We start from the raw sequence: 17282 nt of genomic DNA, 5'->3' as shown, positions 1-17282 counted from the left end.
AAAAAAATATAGTCCGGCCCACCACATGGTCTGAGGGATGGTGGACCAGCTCATGGCTGAAAAAAGTTGCTGAGCCCTGGGTTAGAGGGAGAGTTTATGTGTTCTAACAAAAATGGAGAAAAGCAGTTCAGCAGCGCAGGTGGGTGTGTCTCCCTCTGAGTTCTGACTCCTTTAGGTGAGAACATAACTGCAATGACTTTTATTTTGTGGACTGATTAAAAAATGGAGTGTCTATGTGAACAAGACTTTTAATACTTTCTCTTCAGATTTCTCACAGTTGCATTCACTAAACCCAAACTGAAACATGATTAATTCAGTTCCATTTGATAAAGTAGCTGCTGTACATGTTTGTCTTCTCCTTAAAAAAACAACAACCCACCAACATCTTTTCCCCAGGTGCTGAAAACACGAATGGAAGCTGATGAGGTGACTGTGAAACTGGAGCTTTGTGAGAAAGAGAACAAATCATTGAAAGAAGAAATGACCAAGGAGATTGAAAATGTAAGTGTCTGGTCTAAGCTGTAGATGAGCCATAAAATCTGGAGGTTTCAAGTGTTGTAGTTCCTGCACAGGAACTTTTCGTGGGGTGTGGAAGATAAGGAGCAGACTAGTACCTCACAAAAACATGAGAGGAAGATGGATTGTACATTTTGCATCGTATTTATCAGTTTCTACGAATGTTAGAAATTCAGCCTCATTGTTATCAGATCAATAGGTCTTGTGGCCAAGCATCCTCTGTTATCTTTAATTCCTGCTTTTTGCATTCTTGCTCACAGGCTCGTAAGCAGTTCCAGAGTCAGGTTGCTGAGCTAGAAAAGCTTCCCGAGATCTTGAAGCTCACAGAGTCTAAACTGGCTGAGTGTCAGGAACAGCTAAAGAGTTACGAGAAGAAAAATATGGACCTGTCAGCCATGATCACAGACCTCCGTCAGCGGGTAAGGGATTGGCAGAAGGTGCCCACACGAACCTCGAGCCGAGGACCAAAATGAGCCTCTAGCATCAAGAAAATGCAATCTTTGTCTCTTGTCTCGTCTCTTTTTGAAATGATTAAACATCTGCACTGCAGAATAAAAGGACGTGTGGCATGTCTTTGTTTTGCTATCTGCATTTAACCCTGCTCCTTTTCTCAGTCCACCAACACCTTCTCTGGCAAGTTAACAAATGGGTAGCCTTGTGAAAGCATGCAGTTAAGATCCACCAGCCCCCTTCACGCTTTTACTTGTGGGTCCTTCCTTCATATGGCAAGGCATAGGTTTCCCAGGGTTCTGTGTAATTGCAGTTCAAGCTAGAAACTTAAATTCATCAACAAAAAGTCAAATTTCTAGTCCTCATGACTGAGAGGGATGAAAATTTGATTATGGTTAGGCAGGTCTCTAGGCACTGAGTGGGATGGAGGAATCAAAACTGCCAACCAGAATATTTGCACATGTTGGCTTGTTTTGCGTAATTTATTTATCTTGTCGTGGGGGGAGAGAGAAGGTGCAACATAGGCATGGAACACTTAAGTAATGCCATTGGGGATTTCTTGCTTTCATTTTAAAGAAGGAAATAGAAACTGAAGTTCTTAGCATGCACTCACTTCGGTTTCTCCTCCTGTGTTGTTCAGTCTTGAAATGTACACATCCTTGTAAGTGTGGCATGTGCTAAAATTGAAAGCAAAGACCTGGGCTGTGGGTGGTGGGGAGCTTCTGATATTCAGCTCATGGTGACTGGTTTAGTTACACTTGCTAAAGTTCCAGTCCTTTGGTCTTTCTGACAGTCAACACCTGGTTCCCTAAGCCTCTCTGTGTGACCTTTTTGGCCTTAATTTTACAGCTGCTGTACTGTGCTTCCAAACTGACCCAAATTCTTCATCTAAAGTCTTTCTTTTTGAGCCAGAAATCTTTATGCACAATAAATCCATGTGAAATAAGCTCTTGGTGGATTAAATCAAATACTGGTTTTTTATATTAATTTGCATAGGTTTTTTTTTTTTTTTTTGGTATGGGGTGCAAACCAGCATGAGTATAACACGTGTCTGGCCACAAGCACGTGAGCCTCCATTCCTTGTCAAAGGCAACTTCATCTTTTTAGCAACCCATGGTTAATTTTGCTCGACTCCATAAGCCTTTCCTTCTGTGTGTGTTTGTGTGTGTGTGAGTGAGAGAAAGAGTGAAAGAGAGAGAAATTGTGATTTTTCTCTCCTTCGGGGTTTGCCTCAATCTGTGTGTGCTTCACTTTGCTTGCAGGTGGCTGGCGGCTCATTTGTGCAGCGCTGAGAAGAAAAAAATTCATGCTGGATCAAAATAGGCTCAGAAAAGGCCACAAAAACAGGAACACGTACAGTGCTTAAAGTGTGCAACAGGAGGTGCCTGGGCTCATCCCTGCCCTGCAGCCATCCCTCTGACCAGTGAGGTTGAGGGTGTATGTGAAGGGGGTCGCTGATTATAGTTGCTTAGTGGTGAGGCAAAGACCCCTACCTCAGAAGGCTGTTTTTAATTTTACTCCGTGTCCCACCTCCTGGTACTGAAATCAGATTCTGCTCCTGGGGTTTGGTCTTAAAGCACACAAGGCCATCACCTTGCTGAAGCTAAGTAGCTTTGGGTCTGCTCAGTACCTGGAAACCACATGTGGTTGACCTTCCATGGTGGAAAAAGAAAGGTGCAATGTAAACAGTAACATTAAATAAGCACCAAATGAGCCCTGGTCCACTTAAGCCCTGAACATGGTAGTTTTTTCTGCTCCTTTTCTCTCTTTGTCTGTCTTTCTGTCTCTCTCTGCATGACTCCATTCTTGTTTCTCTAGGAAATATAGAATGGGAGAAAATGGGCAGCACCTGTCACTGGTAACTTGGAAAGGCCTTGAAGAATTTACGCATTTTCTACCTTTTCCCCTTCCTATTTTTTAAATAGGAATCTTTCATTTTCATATATTGAATTACTATGGTTTGATTTAATTGTATTGATTGTTTTGATGATTTATTGTTGCCGTTTGCTTTATTTATATGATGCTGTGCTTGATATTATAGTGATTGCAATGTCTGTTGCTTTGTTAATGCCCATGTTAGCTGCTTTGAGCTGAACGCTTGCTGCTGGAAAACCGGAATACAAATATTAAATCAAGTCAAATCAAATTTCAGATTGAGCTTCAGGGAGACAAGATGGAGATGATGAGAGAGAGGTATCAGTCTGCCCAAGAAGAGAACAAGCAGCTGATCCTCAAGCTTGAAGAGCTGGAGAGGTTAGGAGCAAGTGGGGAGGATGCCGCTTTGTCAAGGATGGGAGCAGAGTGATCAAAACTGAAAGGCTGTGTTGTGCAAATGTTTTCCTGTGCGTATAGATCAATCAGGTGCTGTATCAGTGTTGAGTATGGAACTCTGTAGTCTTGTCATGGATGCTGGGCTTGGTGGTGATGGTGGGGAAGACAGTTGTTCTGGTTGGCACACCATGCAAAGCCCAAACCATGGCTCAGCGTGAACATAGGGAGCTCAGGAGAGGAGTTCACAACTGAGTCACAGCAGAGTTTTGCTGCTGCCTGCAGTGATCTTTGTAAGTCTGGACCTGCGGTCAGACTTTAACTCTCTCCAGATTAACTGTTGGCGGTAGCTAGGGTTTGTCCTTTAGTTCCTGGCTTGTGGATTGCCTGGAAGAGCTAAGCTACAAGCCTGCGTTTGGGCGACATGCGAAGCCAAACTGTGGTTTCATTCAGTGTGATGCAGCAGCAAAACAACCAGGGAGAAGCAAAATGGCCACAATCTCCTCTTCAGCATTTGCGCAAAGCCATGCTTTGGCTTACTGTGACATGTGAACCAGGCTACTGGCAGTGTTGGGAAGGCAAAAAGTGAAGGCCTCTTGCATTCCAAATGTAGGTTAATATCGTATTGGCTTGAATATAAGCCTCACTTTCCCACCAGATTCCGACCGTGAAAAGTTAAAGTGCAGCTTAAATTTACGACCTTACAAGAATTGGCTTTTACGATGTCGCTGCTGAAACATACATACGGTAAAATGGAATGGGTGTGAGTGCCTGCGGAATTTTAAGGGAGCGGCTTATATTCGGGTATTGTGTCCCGTCCCCCCCCCCGTCCCCCGAATTTTAAAGGTGCGGCTTATATTCGGGTGCGGCTTATGTTCAGGCCAATACGGTATACTTTTTTGTGGGGTGGGGGGAGACTAGAGGGAGGAGTCAAGGAACTGTAGCAATTTATGTAGCTATATGCTTTCCACAACCTGCCTCTTAAGATAGCTGCTGGTTCCTAGGACCAGTCTCCTGTGGGCAGCACTAATGATCAGTTCTCATGAGAGCACGTTCAGCCAGACCTCTTCAGAAGCACTGGAACTAAAGCAGACACATAGAGCAAAACAAATGCAATGTTCTGTTGCAAACCGCTGTTGCTTGCTGATGGCTTCACATTAAGGAGGTCTGGAAATCAAATCTCCAGCTAAAAAATCATGGTAGCTGGGAAAGATGGGGAAGGAAATCCCTTTTCCCACCTAAGGCTTTGGAGAACTGCAGGCGGGCAGTGCTGGCAGCTGATGCTAGGCAGAAATGATGGTCTGACTTGGTGCTTAGCACATTCCTTTGCAATATAAGTGTTGTCAATAGGCCTGTGTTTGCTTTTCACTAGAGCTGTGGCTTGATCAGACATTGTATTCAAACAAGTTGTTGTTGTTGTTTCCAGAAAATTGCTTATCGGCAAAGCAGCAATGGCTGTGCTGGCCACCTGCAGTTCCTATGCGGGATGGGGAGCCAACATCATACCCTTCAAATGTTGCTGGACTCCAGTTGCCATCAACCTTTGGCCATACTGGATGAGACTCAAGAGTCCACCAGCCCCTGGATGGCATTACATTGGCTATACAGCATACACACACACACACACACACACACACACACACACACACAAACACAATGGTACCCCCAGTTGCAGACGGGATCCGTTCTGGAGCTCCGTTCAGATTCTGAGGTTTCTGCAACTGCAAGGACCACTTCTGCACATGCACGCACAGCGGTACTGTACTTCTGTGCGTGTGCACGCAGCAAAACCCGGAAAAATACTTCCGGGTTTGCCACATACGTATCCCAAAGGATATGTAACCAGAGGTGAAAGTAAGTAGAGGTACCACTGTATAAAGTATCACCTATCAAAACTTATTTACAGGCACATCTAGTCTATTTAAATGTTGAGCCCTGTTTTGATTGGCATATACCCATGAATCTTCCTTGTGGTTGCAATTCAGGAAGCTTGAAGCAGCAAGCGGTCAGAATATAGAATTTATCCAGGTCATAGCGAAAAGGGAGGAGTCGATTCATCAGGCCCAGCTGCGACTAGAGGAGAAGACCCGGGAATGTGGCGCCTTGGCTCGCCAGCTGGAGATAGCAATTGGTGATGCCAAGAGGCAGGTTGGTACCTCCCACTGGGCAATGAGTCTGAAGGAGCATTGCATTGGGAGCGGAATTCTCTTCCCTGAAGTGATCAGTGAGAAGATGCTTTAGTACAAGCGGTGGGGGATCTCAACCCTGGATCCCAAACGTGGTCCTTGGGACTCTCTGTGCTTCTTCCAACCCTGCTCTGAATGTCCTCCTTGCATGGTTTTGCTCAGCAGTTCCTTGCAGGAATGTGTCCTTGAACTGTGGCAATGCCTCACTTACCTGGAAGGAGGCAGAGGTGTCTGTGGCTGGAAATGTAGCCCACTGTACAAAAGTCTCCTCCACATGCCTTGGCCATCACACCCATGAGGTGAGGCAGCAAGATCTGCAGGGGCAGCAGATTCAGCCTTCAGAGAATGTGTCTCCTGTTGCCACAGCAGCAGCTTCCTGGTGAGCAGGAGGCACTGCTAGTCACCTGCCCCTAGGGAGCAAATGGCAGGGCTGCCCTCTGGGGTCTCCTGGGGTCTTCACCCGCCCAGCGTGATACAGAACAGGCACCCACCCAACCAATGTAGATCTTTATTCTCCCCAACCCCCTTCTTAATATAGATCTTCACTCACCCTTTATTCCCTGGTGGTGGGAGAGGAGCACCATTTTGTGGTTCGCCTATGTGCCAAATGTCTTGAGCCAGCCCTGCCACAGCTTTCCCCAAGGCTGCCCACCAGGGAATTGGGTTGAAAAGAGCCCTTCCCTATTGCCCTAGTAGGAGATCATGTATATTTGATACACTTCCATCCCATCCTACTTTTGAGGAGCTCTTGAGAGCAGCCCATGCAAGGAGCCTCTTTTCTCCTTATAACAGCTCTGGAAGATGTGCTCAGCTTGAGAGAGAGCACTCAATTAAATTGTGGGTGGATAGGGTCCCAGCTCTCTCCAGTGTAAGCAAAACACTTAGCCATTACATATCCTGCTGGCTCCCAGGAAGTTTCCTGTCTCTGTGTTTGTTTGTTTGTGATTTGATTTTCTTTCTTCTTAGTCTTTCATATTAGAAGTGTGAGCTTGGTGGGGAAGAGCGGGGAAGTATAAATACAAAGATAATAATGTATTGGGCCACTCGAACTGTCTCTTGATATTTAAAGTAAAATCAATGCTCCCTCCCCGCAATACACACATACACACATTTTACTTCTCCAAGTTCTTTACACCTGTTACTTTACTTGCAAACTCTTGAGAGGTGGGCATGTATTTTGAAGAACATGTTTGTGTGTGTGAAGAACGTGTGTTGGCTGTAAAGCAACTCTAGTCGCGGGGGGTGGGGCGGTGAGGACAAAAATTTCCCTCCAATCTTGTTGCTCTTTCCCCTGCTAACATTGCACATGTAGATTAACCCTGTTTCTAATATAACAGGAAAGTGAATGCTACATTTTTTAAATGTTTCCTGGCTTTGGAAGCTTTGGAAAATTGGAGTCAAGCCACTTTCTTTCCCCAAAGGTTCTTGAGGGATGCTTTTTTTGTTTTTTTGCTAAAGCCCAAAACATTGGTTTGTCTTGTTTCTATTGCCTTGCCTGCAAAAGCTGGAACAAACAAGGGAACGAGCAGCAGCAAGGGAGAGAACAGCCCAGTCCAAGATGCTAGATTTGGAAACTCAACTGAGCAGGACAAAGACGGAACTGAATCAGCTGCGGCGGAGCAAAGATGATGTGAGTGGCTTTCTGCAGCAGCACAGCTCTCTTAACTCTCTTAAGGCCTTTTAGGTCCATCCCATCTTGTGTTATGATAGGGAGGCAAGGAAGTAGATGAGTGTGGGTTGGTTGGTTGGTTGGTTTTTGGGATTTTTTTAATAGGATGGAGGGCAGGGAACTGATTGGGAGCATAGAAGATATGCTAAATTGGTTAGCAGGCTGGAATTTCTGCTTGGCATGGTGAACTGCTACTTGCTTATTTGAAGAATCCATAATGGATCTGGTGTAGAAATGGGTTGAGTGTGGCAGTGATTTCCCCCGCTTCAACCATTTTGTTCATCCTCATGCAGGCAGAGTGTCGGTATGAAAGCCGCCTCCATGACCTGAAGGATCGTCTTGAACAGTCTGAGAGCACCAACCGAAGCATGCAAAGCTACGTGCAGCTCCTCAAGTCCTCTTACGCCAATGTCTTTGGAGACAGTGCCTTATCTTCCTCCCCGATTCGTCCTCGATCTCCACTGTGATCAAACCTTGTTCCTTAACTTCCAGGACCCTCTTGCTACAGGCTCGGCTGGGTGGACCTATTTCAAAGCCATATCTGATTTTGGAACTTAAATAGCTCAGGGTCTTCATCGTATTGTTGGCGTGGGAGATTCATCCTGCCTTTATGTCGGTGATATGGTGGCATTAAGGGCTGCATTGTGTATCATAAGCCATGTTAAAGCGGGCCAACAAGGGGCACATTTACCACCCCTTCTTGTCTTTTAGTGCCTTACAGAGGTTTTGAAAGTAACCTGCAGTGTTTTAATCATCTTTTAATTTTATTAATGTTTTATGTATGATTTTCTCACTATGCCATGAGTTTCAAATATCATGTTTGTTGAATGCAGAACAAAATATTTAGGTTTTTTTTATATAATAATAAAAATTGTCATCTGAAAAATTGTGAACCCATGAAAGGTTGTGTCTGCTAGCAGCATGCCTTGGGTCAGACATAGCTGGTGTGAAAACCATTCCTTTTTCTTTTAATTACATTATTCCAGTTTTTCTAGGGGTGAGTATCAGTTTAAAGGTGTGATTTCAGTAATTGTGTATGTGAAGGAGAAAAAGCACCCGCCCTGCTTTTTAAAGAAAGGTGTTTCATACTATCTGTACTCTTGTAAAGGTTCCTGGGATCCATTTTTCCAGAGCTGCATATCTCTGAACACTTGTGATTTTCATGTGTGACTTTTGTGTTGAGCAGTAATGTTTTGTTTGTAAAATATCCCATGATTTTTTGTTTTCAAGCTCTATGTGTCTCTGTTATTTTTAGCTTCCTTAAGTGATGAATAACATCTCTGTTCCTGCTTCCGTGCTGCACATACTGATACTCACTACATTGGGGCATGAGCAGGGGTCAGCAAGGTTTGTCTTGCCTGGGCCAGATCGGTCCTGCGGAGATCCCTCCATGGGCTGGAGCACACGCGCACCCCCACTATTTTCTGCTTCTGCGCAGACGCGATTTTTGGCGCTGCGGAAGCGAGTCCCCGCACCATGCTGATTTAGTGCAGCGTGTGAGTGGGCAGCTCAGTTCGGGGGTGGCTCATGGGCCGGTCAAATGACCTCTGCGGGCCACTACCGGCCCATGGGCCTTAGGTTGCTGACCCCTGGGCATGAGCTTGCTAGGCTACTCATGAGTGAGTTTCTGTGAAACCGCATTGCTAATTCAAATTGAGGAGCCTTGTCCTCTTCAGCATCTGGGGATCCTCCATCCAAGAGTATGAATTATTTCCAACCTTAGGCAAGAGTGTCAGCCTCTTGTTGGGAGCTGGATGGGCTTCAAGTCTTAGCACCAACTACCCCCTTGAAAAACGACTGTTTTCTATCTTCCTGCCCTCCAGAAATGAAACCAACCTGACTGGTCAAACTGTCCAGAATTCAAGAGAGGAGGGTAGAGTCTTTCATTTTGATGGACAGGTCTATGTTTTGTTGTTGTTGTTGTTTTATAACTTTATAATATATGCATATACAATATATACTGTATTTTTTGCCCTATAGGATGTACCGTCCCATAAGGCGCACCTAGTTTTTTGGGGGGAAAGTAAAGGGGAAAAAAATTATTTTCCCCCCGGGTGCGGGGCTGGGGAAGCCCGAGCTTCCCCTGACCCCAGCCCCCAGAACAGGCAACTCTGCAAGCTGTGGGAGCCCAGCGCAGGGCTCCCGCGCCTTGCGGAGATCTGCGCGAAGCCTGGAGAGCAAGAGGGGTTGGTGCGCACCGACCCCTCTCGCTCTCCAGGCTTCAGCGAAAGCCTGCATTCGCCCCATAGGACGCACACACATTTCCCCTTCATTTTTGGAGGGGAAAAAGTGCGTCCTATAGGGCGAAAAATACGGTACATATAAAAGCCCATATAAAAGGAATCACAAGACAGAGAAGCTAGTAGGAGAAAACGTCAATCTCCTAGGACATTCAATACATGATCTCAAAGCAGCTGTCTTATTACAAAAGAATTTCAGAAACAGACTTGAGAAGTTGCTGAATTACAACTTATTACTAAACTGAAAACTATGGAGAGACCTGGTCTGAATAGAGAGATTGGATTCCTGTCTCATTACATATGCTAATCATCTGCATACTATCCCTTGCTTTTTCTTGTAGGACTAATTGCAGACCTTAACAGTCGTCAACAGGTTTACCATACCCAATGAGTGAATCACCCATCTCCCATTACCCTCCTGAGAAAAACCCCACCCCACCTTCCCACTATATAATGGTCTAGTGACTTCTGTTTCAGTGTATCTGAAGAAGTGTGCATGCACACGAAAGCTTAGACCCAGAACAAACTTAGTTGGTCTCTAAGGTGCTACTGGACATTTTTTTTATTTATATCAAAGCCCACATACAGATTGTTACAATAAAAATATCACAACACCAGCCCTTAATAGCCAGTGCCCCTCATAGAGAAGAAAGTTCCAAAGGGCTGTTTGCACCAAACTGCTGATTCTGTAGTTTCACCCTGTCTGTACTTACTGTATTGGCCTAAGTATAAGCCTCACTTTTTTCCCCACATTCCGAACATTAAAAGTTAAAAGTGCGGCTTAAATTTGCGACCTTACAAAAATTGGCTTTTATGGCATCGCTGCTGAAACAGACACATGGCAAATTGTTGCGGCTTATATTGGGGCCAATATGGTAATCGTAGAACACGTAAAAAGAATAAAGGGAAATCTTTTCCATAGTGGAATACAAAGTTCATATTTATACCAAACATACCATTCATGAATGTTGCCAAATAAACCCCTATTTAGTGGGAATGTTCCATCCATGAGATTCTTTGGTCATATAAATCACAAACAGCCCCCAAGCAGTAGCAAAGTCAGAGAGTTCTGCATCACCCCTAGCAGAATGTATTGTATGAGTCAGGTTTTTTTGAAATGCCAACAAACACAACTATTTTAAATCATAGATCCATAGACTAACAAGATGCATCATTTCACACAAGATGAGCAGCAACCAACAGATATATGATTAATTGTTGAGAAGTATGGTCAGCATTGGACACATCATGAATGGATATGAGACATAGCTTAGTGTCCAAAGTGAATCATTTCCCTAGGGAGCTCCCTCAGGGATTTCAGGGATGGATTGAAAACTGATAATTTTTTATGTGGAACTGGGAAAACTTTTCTTCTGTGGGGAGGAGTGACACAGCTCGCTCTGTGCTGAGAATCCACGTTCTGTTTTTTCCTACCATTGCCTTTGATTTGTATTATGCCTATCCCAAAACACTTAGTTTCTGCTTGTAGAGTAACCACATCGCAATTGCTCAGAAGGGATGGCCATGCCTGCAAACAGCATCCATCTCTGATAGACACTGTCAAATCCCTGGGTCTATATGCATGCGGTTTGGCAGGTTTACAGCAGCAGCTATGCTTGCATATTTTATCTACTTCCATGAAAAGGAAAACAATTATAGCCATTTTTATTTCACCTTATAGTCACTGAGTTGGTGGAGGGGCGTATCTAACTCAGTTTTACATAATGTCTGTGCAAAGCTTACCATTATCTATGGGCCTGCATGATGTATTGATACATTGCCTGAAACTGGTTTAAAATTAAAATCTTGAGAGTGATTTCAGAATTCTCAGTCAAGTGATGTGTCACGAATCCCTGGCCCTGCTCACAGCCAGCATCGTGCCCTTCAATCAGGCCACCCGACTCCCTCCCTTTGCATCCCAGCTGCTGGCCTTAGGAGTGGTGCTTGCTTGCCTGCCAGCCACCCAGCACCTTCATTTCTTTCCCTGGACATGTGAGCGCTGGCAGGCTGCCTGCTTCCTCCGAGTGGAACGGTGGCTTCTGGTAGCTGCTGCTTGTATGGCAAGACTACTGCCGGAATGCGCCACTGCTGGCTGTTCCAGGAAGCCCGGGTCAGCGCTGACCGCCTGGCCTCACCAGGATTAGGCAGAAGCTGTGTAAAAGGTAAAGGGACCCCTGACCATCAGGTCCAGTCGTGGCCGACTCGGGTTGTGGTGCTCATCTCGCTTTATTGGCCGAGGGAGCTGGCATGCAGCTTCCGGGTCATGTGGCCAGCAGGACTAAGCCGCTTCTGGCGAACCAGAGCAGCACACGGAAACGCCGTTTACCTTCCCGCCGGAGCGGTACCTATTTATCTACTTGCACTGGCGGGCTTTCAAACTGCTAGGTGGGCAGGAGCAGGGACTGAGCAACAGGAGCTCAGCCCGTTGCTCTGTATGGTGAGGTTAATCATCTCTGTGGCTGGCAATTGCTTTCTTCCTCCACACCTCCTTTCCGACATCGTAATACACTGCCATATTGAGAAGTCACAATGTTGGAAAGCAGATATTGCCCAGCCCTCGTGATCTCTTGCCATCTTAAATCATGCTGTCCTTTCACTTAGCGCACTGGCAAGAAAGGAGTCCACTGGCACAGGCTGCGATTTGAATGGTCCTGGGGGGATTCTTTAAAATCCTCACATGAGTAGAGTCACCATGCTCCGAAGCTCAAATTCAGTATTTATGAAGCATACCAAGTGCTACTCTAATTATCTCGCTCTTGCTTTTAACACTGGAATGTCCCTGGGACACTGACTTCAAAGTGTGGCAGCTCTGCTACTCAGGGTGAAATCATTATTAAAAATGAGAACATCTGTAATTTAGTATGTACAGCAGACTAACATTGATGGCCACCCTTGATACCTTCATATTCATATCAATTTCTTTACTGTCCTGATTTGATAGCTGTAAGATGTAGTTTACTCTTTATATCTCTCTCTTCATTATATATAACCCCACTGCTAGAAGAGCACCTTTTATACTTGATTTACAATACTGTCTTACTCTGTATATATTTATGTTTTTATTTTAATTTTATTCATTGCTAGATGGACAAATTATATTTAAAACTTAAAATTTACAAGGTAAAGCAACTGGCAAGTTCTACTGTAAACATTTATATGTTTAGAGAATTTTAATTTATTTAGAGTAATTCAGACTATCGTGAACTCTCACTGTGGAAGCAGTGAGGTTGCTCTAGAATAACCTTACTCTTATTCCTGGAAATATGTTGGGGGAAAAGTAAACAATACTGTCATCAACAGCCTATGACTCACCTTAGTCAATAGATCGAACTTATAGATCCCTCAGTAATGCCATGGATAGTGTAATAAACAGAAATCTGCCCTTATTCCCTTATGGAGGACACAAGAGCCCTTATAGAGTCCTTTGTAGGTTTTCCATCGGTCGGAGAAAAGAACAGAGGCCAACCAGAGAATACTGAGAAGCAAAGCAGCTCGTAAGCCTGATCTTTATTGAACTGTTGCAACAGGGTGCTCCCCTCACACGCAGGAAAGGAGGAGAACCCAGAACCCAGATGTGCCCGCCCTTATATAGACATTTTAAATTGCCTGCCCTGGAGTCCAAGACCACCCCCATAAACATCATACATACATCACAGAAAGGGGTGTAGCACAAGACCACCCCCCAGACAAATACCTACATCACAGAAAGGGTGGTCTACAGCAGAAATCTGAGTGCGTTATCTCCTGTCATTGTTTATCTCCTGTCTGGCAGATGACATGTTAATGCTTACTTGATTGGATACCCTAGGGAGCCCGGCCAGTCTTTTGTAGTGACAAATAGTTCCTGAGCCAGGTCACAGGCTCACCCTATTCATACACAGATATACCCTTAAGACAGGTTTTGTGAATGAAAAGACAATGGGGAGGCTTTTCCATTTTCCTTTGACCTTGCAGAGAAAACATTTGGTCAGTTTGGGAGCCAGCTTGCTTTTTCATTGCCCCTCTTATGGGCCGTTGTTCTTCAGTTGTTGGCAATGGAGGCATTGTCCAGAGAATTCCTTTTGTATCTCTTTTGTATGGTGGAGAGGCTGGAGGTCTTACTTGCATGGGCGGGATGATATCTTGGAACCTGGAGGTATGAGCTGGCAAAGCTGGCAAGATAGAGTGTACCCTCCCAGTAATGCTGGGCACTGGTCTCCACCAGCTGGGGAGGGAGAGCTGAGAGGTGGGTGGCCATCCACGTGAATGTGAGCCTGATGGTTTTGGCAATGGTTCTGGATCCACATGGGTTGGCAGGGTGTCAGTCTCCCCACTGAAAGGGAAAGTTTATGGGGTGTGAGGCTATTCAGCAGCCCAGATCCTCGTGCAGCCAGAAAGGAAGGGAATCCCAGTCACAAACCAGAGCGAAACAGCGGTCAGTAGACAAAGATATTTATTGTTGCGCAACAGGTTCCCACAGGAGCAAGAACCCTGAGTATGGGGTGACATTGACTTTTAAAACTTCCCACAATATCCCAGAATACAGTTTGTACAGCATCATTGACACGTCATCTTTACATCACTGACATGTCATGAAAGGGGAGGGTTACAGAGGGATTTACAAATTAGCATAGGCAAAACATGTCCAGGTACAAGACTGACAAAGGCAAACATGTCTCAACGCCTCTTAAGTACACACCATCCAAAGGTACGATATAAATCCCTTTGCGCACCCAGGCCCTGGGGCAAGTTCGGTGGTGGGTTCTGGGTTTCTTTAGTCAGCTAACTGCTCAGCAATTGACACTCTGGACACTTCCCTGGGGTGGGGGTGGGGGTGTACGTGCCCCCACGCTTGCAGGGTTATGGCAGGAGGTGGTGGGGAAGGAAGTCCTTTTTCTTAAGGCCAAAATGGTGTTGGAATGAAGACAATTGGTCAAACTACTTATTTTATATGATTTTCTGAAGGTTTAAGGTTTTTCTAAGCTGACAGTCTATGGGCGAGGGGTTTTGACACATTTATTGCAACAAAGTATCAGCTGAGCAATCGAAGCCTAGCTAATGACGTTTTAATAGACTGAATCCATTGTTCTCCCAGCGGCCGCTCAGACAAGCGCGCAAAAGTTCGACCTTGCAGAGGGGAAAGGCAGCTTGAATGGGAAGAGATTCTGTCCACTAGAGGCCGCTATCCGCTGAACGCTATTGGCTAGCTGTGAAAATCCGACGCTTTTTATTGGTCTAGACGCAGTAGTATGCAAATACAGAGTTCATTCACAAGTCCTTGTTCATATTGATAAGGGGTTTCAAAAACAAAAAGGAAACCGAGTCTTGATTAATGAAATATAAGTGGTGCTTGGTGCAACAGTGTATGGAAAGGGTTTTCTTGAGCTCATCGTCTCGCGCCCTAAGTATGGGGGGGGGAGCGTTTCTGGGATAGGCGAGACCCAACCCACAACGCAACTGGGCTCTCGCTTATGGCCCCTCCCACGGAAATTCCGCAAAGGCTCGAAGTGGGGTGCTGGCCTCAGCAGGGAGTGGGGCTGGGAAGGGGGCACCAGCTTAGGTCGATAGGACCTGGGCATGTTCTTGACAGGCCTTTCTTCAAGGATGATTCTATTCCCTCTAATTATATTATTATTATTATTATTATTATTATTATTATTATTATACGCCGCCCATCTGGCTGGGTTCCCCAGCCACTCTGGGCGGCTTCCAACAGAACACTAAAATAATAAAACATCAAACATTAATAGTAACAATCAGATCCTACATGAAAAGTCACAATAACTTTAAAATAAACAACTTATACCAAATAAAGCAGTATGCAATAATGCATTAGAATCCAATAGCAAACACCAAAATTAAACATCGGCAGGTAACAAACAGTTTACAGTGGTACCCCGCAAGACGAACGCCTCGCGAGACGAAAAACTCGCAAAACGAAAGGTTTTTTCGTTTTCGAGTTGCCTCGCAAGACGAATTTCCCTATGGGCTTGCTTCGCAAAACGAAGCTTGCCCCGGGGACAGCGGGTCTTCTCTTTTGAAGCAAGGGGCGGTGGGGAGAAGCGATCTTCTCCCCGCAGCCCCAGGTCCGGGGACAGCGGGAAGCGCTTCCCGCTGCCCCCGGACCTCTTTTGAAGCAAGGGGCTGCGGGGAGATCGCTTCTCCCGGTGCTCCGAAGCGGGGCGGGGGGGCGGGAACACCTGCCCCAGCCGCCCCGCTTCGGAACGCTGTTCCGAAGCGGGGCGGGGGGGGCGGGAACACCTGCCCCAGCCGCCCCGCTTCGGAACGCTGTTCCGAAGCGGGGCGGGGGGGGCGGGAACACCTGCCCCAGCCGCCCCGCTTTGGAACGCTGCTCCGAAGCGGGGCGGTGGGCGGGAACACCTTCTGAAGGCGGGCGGGGGGTGAAAGTCTTTGTCCCCCCTGCCCGCCTTCCCAGGGGCTTTTAAATCGCCCCGGACAGCGGAGAAGTCCTCCGCTGTCCCGGGGCGATTTTAAAATGCCGCCCGCCAGCATTTTAAGATCGCCCGGACAGCGGAGAAGTCCTCCGCTGTCCCGGGGTTTTTTAAAATGCTGGGGGTGGGAAGAAAAGCCCTTGTGTCCCCCCCCCCCAGCCTTCAGAAGAGGTCCGGGGACAGACTGTCCCCGGACCTGGTCTGAAGGCGGTTTCCCTAGGAACGCATTAATTGATTTTCAATGCATTCCTATGGGAAACCGTGCATCGCAAGACGAAAAACTCGCAAGACGAAGAGACTTGCGGAACGAATTAATTTCGTCTTGCGAGGCACCACTGTACACTTATCAATTACAATGAAGAATTACTCATCTATAATCGACAAAAATAGCAGCAAACCACAATACCTAAAATACCACAAATCATACAAAACAATGTAAAAGGATTAAATTAAGAAACAAGGACACACAACTTATAATTATTATAATAATTATCATTTTTAAATGGCCACTGGTCCCATCACCTCCTGGCAAATAGAAGTGGAAGAAACGGAGGCAGTGAGAGAGCGATGAAGTCTCTTGGCTGTTATATCTTTTCCTTCCACTAGTGGCCACTGTGTCGCTCTTCATACTATTCTTGAGTACCGGTACATATTATGTCTCTTGGCTGTTATGACTTCTTCTTCCACTAGTGTCCGCTGTGTAGCTCTTCCTAAGGTTCTTGACTACAGTGGTACCTCGGGTTACATACACTTCAGGTTACGGACTCTGCTAACCCAGAAATACTACCTCGGGTTAAGAACTTTGCTTCAGGATGAAAACAGAAATTGTGCAGCGGCAGTGTGGCAGCAGGAGGAGGCCCCATTAGCTAAAGTGGTGAAATATACTCAGAGTCGCAAAGTGATTTCATGCTCTTTATTCAGCTCATAGTGGTGAGGAGGAATGAATAAATGTCCCCTCACAGTATCTGCTTTATATACATTATTTTCACAATGGGCTGCACATGATTGGCTAATTCTGGAATTCTACTGTAAGCCAATCAGGTTGTGGATTCACTTCTATCTGGAGCAGGATTGGGTGGTTCCTGCCAACCAATCATACTGCTGCATTGTTCTAGGACCAATCAGACTGCTTCAGTTTGGATCCTATTCAACTCAGTACATAACACCCCTCCCCTCTAAGTTCCAGTCCTGCCCGGGAGGTCGCATTCATAGTCCTCAAGGTATGCCGGCGGCCTACGTGTGCGTTGTGGCCTGGGGTGTTCCCTGGTCCGGGCTCCGGGTTCTGGCTCGTGTTCCAAGGATGCTGGCTGTGATGCGGCTGTTTGGTCTGGTGCAACCGGCTCGCTCAGTCGTGGTTCTGGTTCCGGTGTCCTTTCGGCCTCACGGGTCCTCTCTGTATTTACTGATTCTGCCTCTCCTGCTGGCCCCTCCTGCTCTATGGGCCTCACTGCCCCGCTGTTCCCTTGGGACTCCTCTGACCTGTCCTCCTCCTGGTTTTCTCCCGGGAATCGTCGCCGTATCT

The 17282-nt window shown here is 46.1% G+C and overlaps 1 protein-coding gene and 1 long non-coding RNA gene across 5 annotated transcripts in view; one reads left to right on the top strand and one right to left on the bottom strand.

Annotated features, from left to right (window-relative positions):
- ODF2 (outer dense fiber of sperm tails 2) overlaps positions 1-8318 on the top strand; it is a 34180-nt gene extending 25862 nt beyond the window's left edge. For all 4 annotated transcript variants that reach the window (XM_080990862.1, XM_080990863.1, XM_080990864.1 and 1 more), the window contains 6 exons: positions 397-501; positions 777-935; positions 3119-3219; positions 5220-5382; positions 6925-7050; positions 7383-8318. In XM_080990862.1, coding sequence (XP_080846988.1) covers positions 397-501; positions 777-935; positions 3119-3219; positions 5220-5382; positions 6925-7050; positions 7383-7556 — 828 coding nt within the window. In that variant the 3' untranslated portion in view covers positions 7557-8318. The remainder of the gene's footprint in view (positions 1-396; positions 502-776; positions 936-3118; positions 3220-5219; positions 5383-6924; positions 7051-7382) is intronic.
- A 6873-nt stretch (positions 8319-15191) lies between these two features.
- LOC308468901 lies at positions 15192-15590 on the bottom strand. The gene is made up of 2 exons (XR_013981938.1): positions 15435-15590; positions 15192-15340 (listed from the first exon to the last, which is right to left on the bottom strand). It is a non-coding gene; the product is annotated as an uncharacterized lncRNA (long non-coding RNA).
- Between the last annotated feature and the right edge of the window lie 1692 nt (positions 15591-17282).

The sequence above is a fragment of the Podarcis pityusensis genome, assembly GCF_964106645.2.
Source record: "Podarcis pityusensis genome assembly, chromosome: Z".
Classification (NCBI taxonomy): Eukaryota; Metazoa; Chordata; class Lepidosauria; order Squamata; family Lacertidae; genus Podarcis; species Podarcis pityusensis.
The sequence above is the reverse complement of the archived record's forward strand: the minus strand, read 5'-3'. Positions and strand labels throughout refer to the sequence as shown.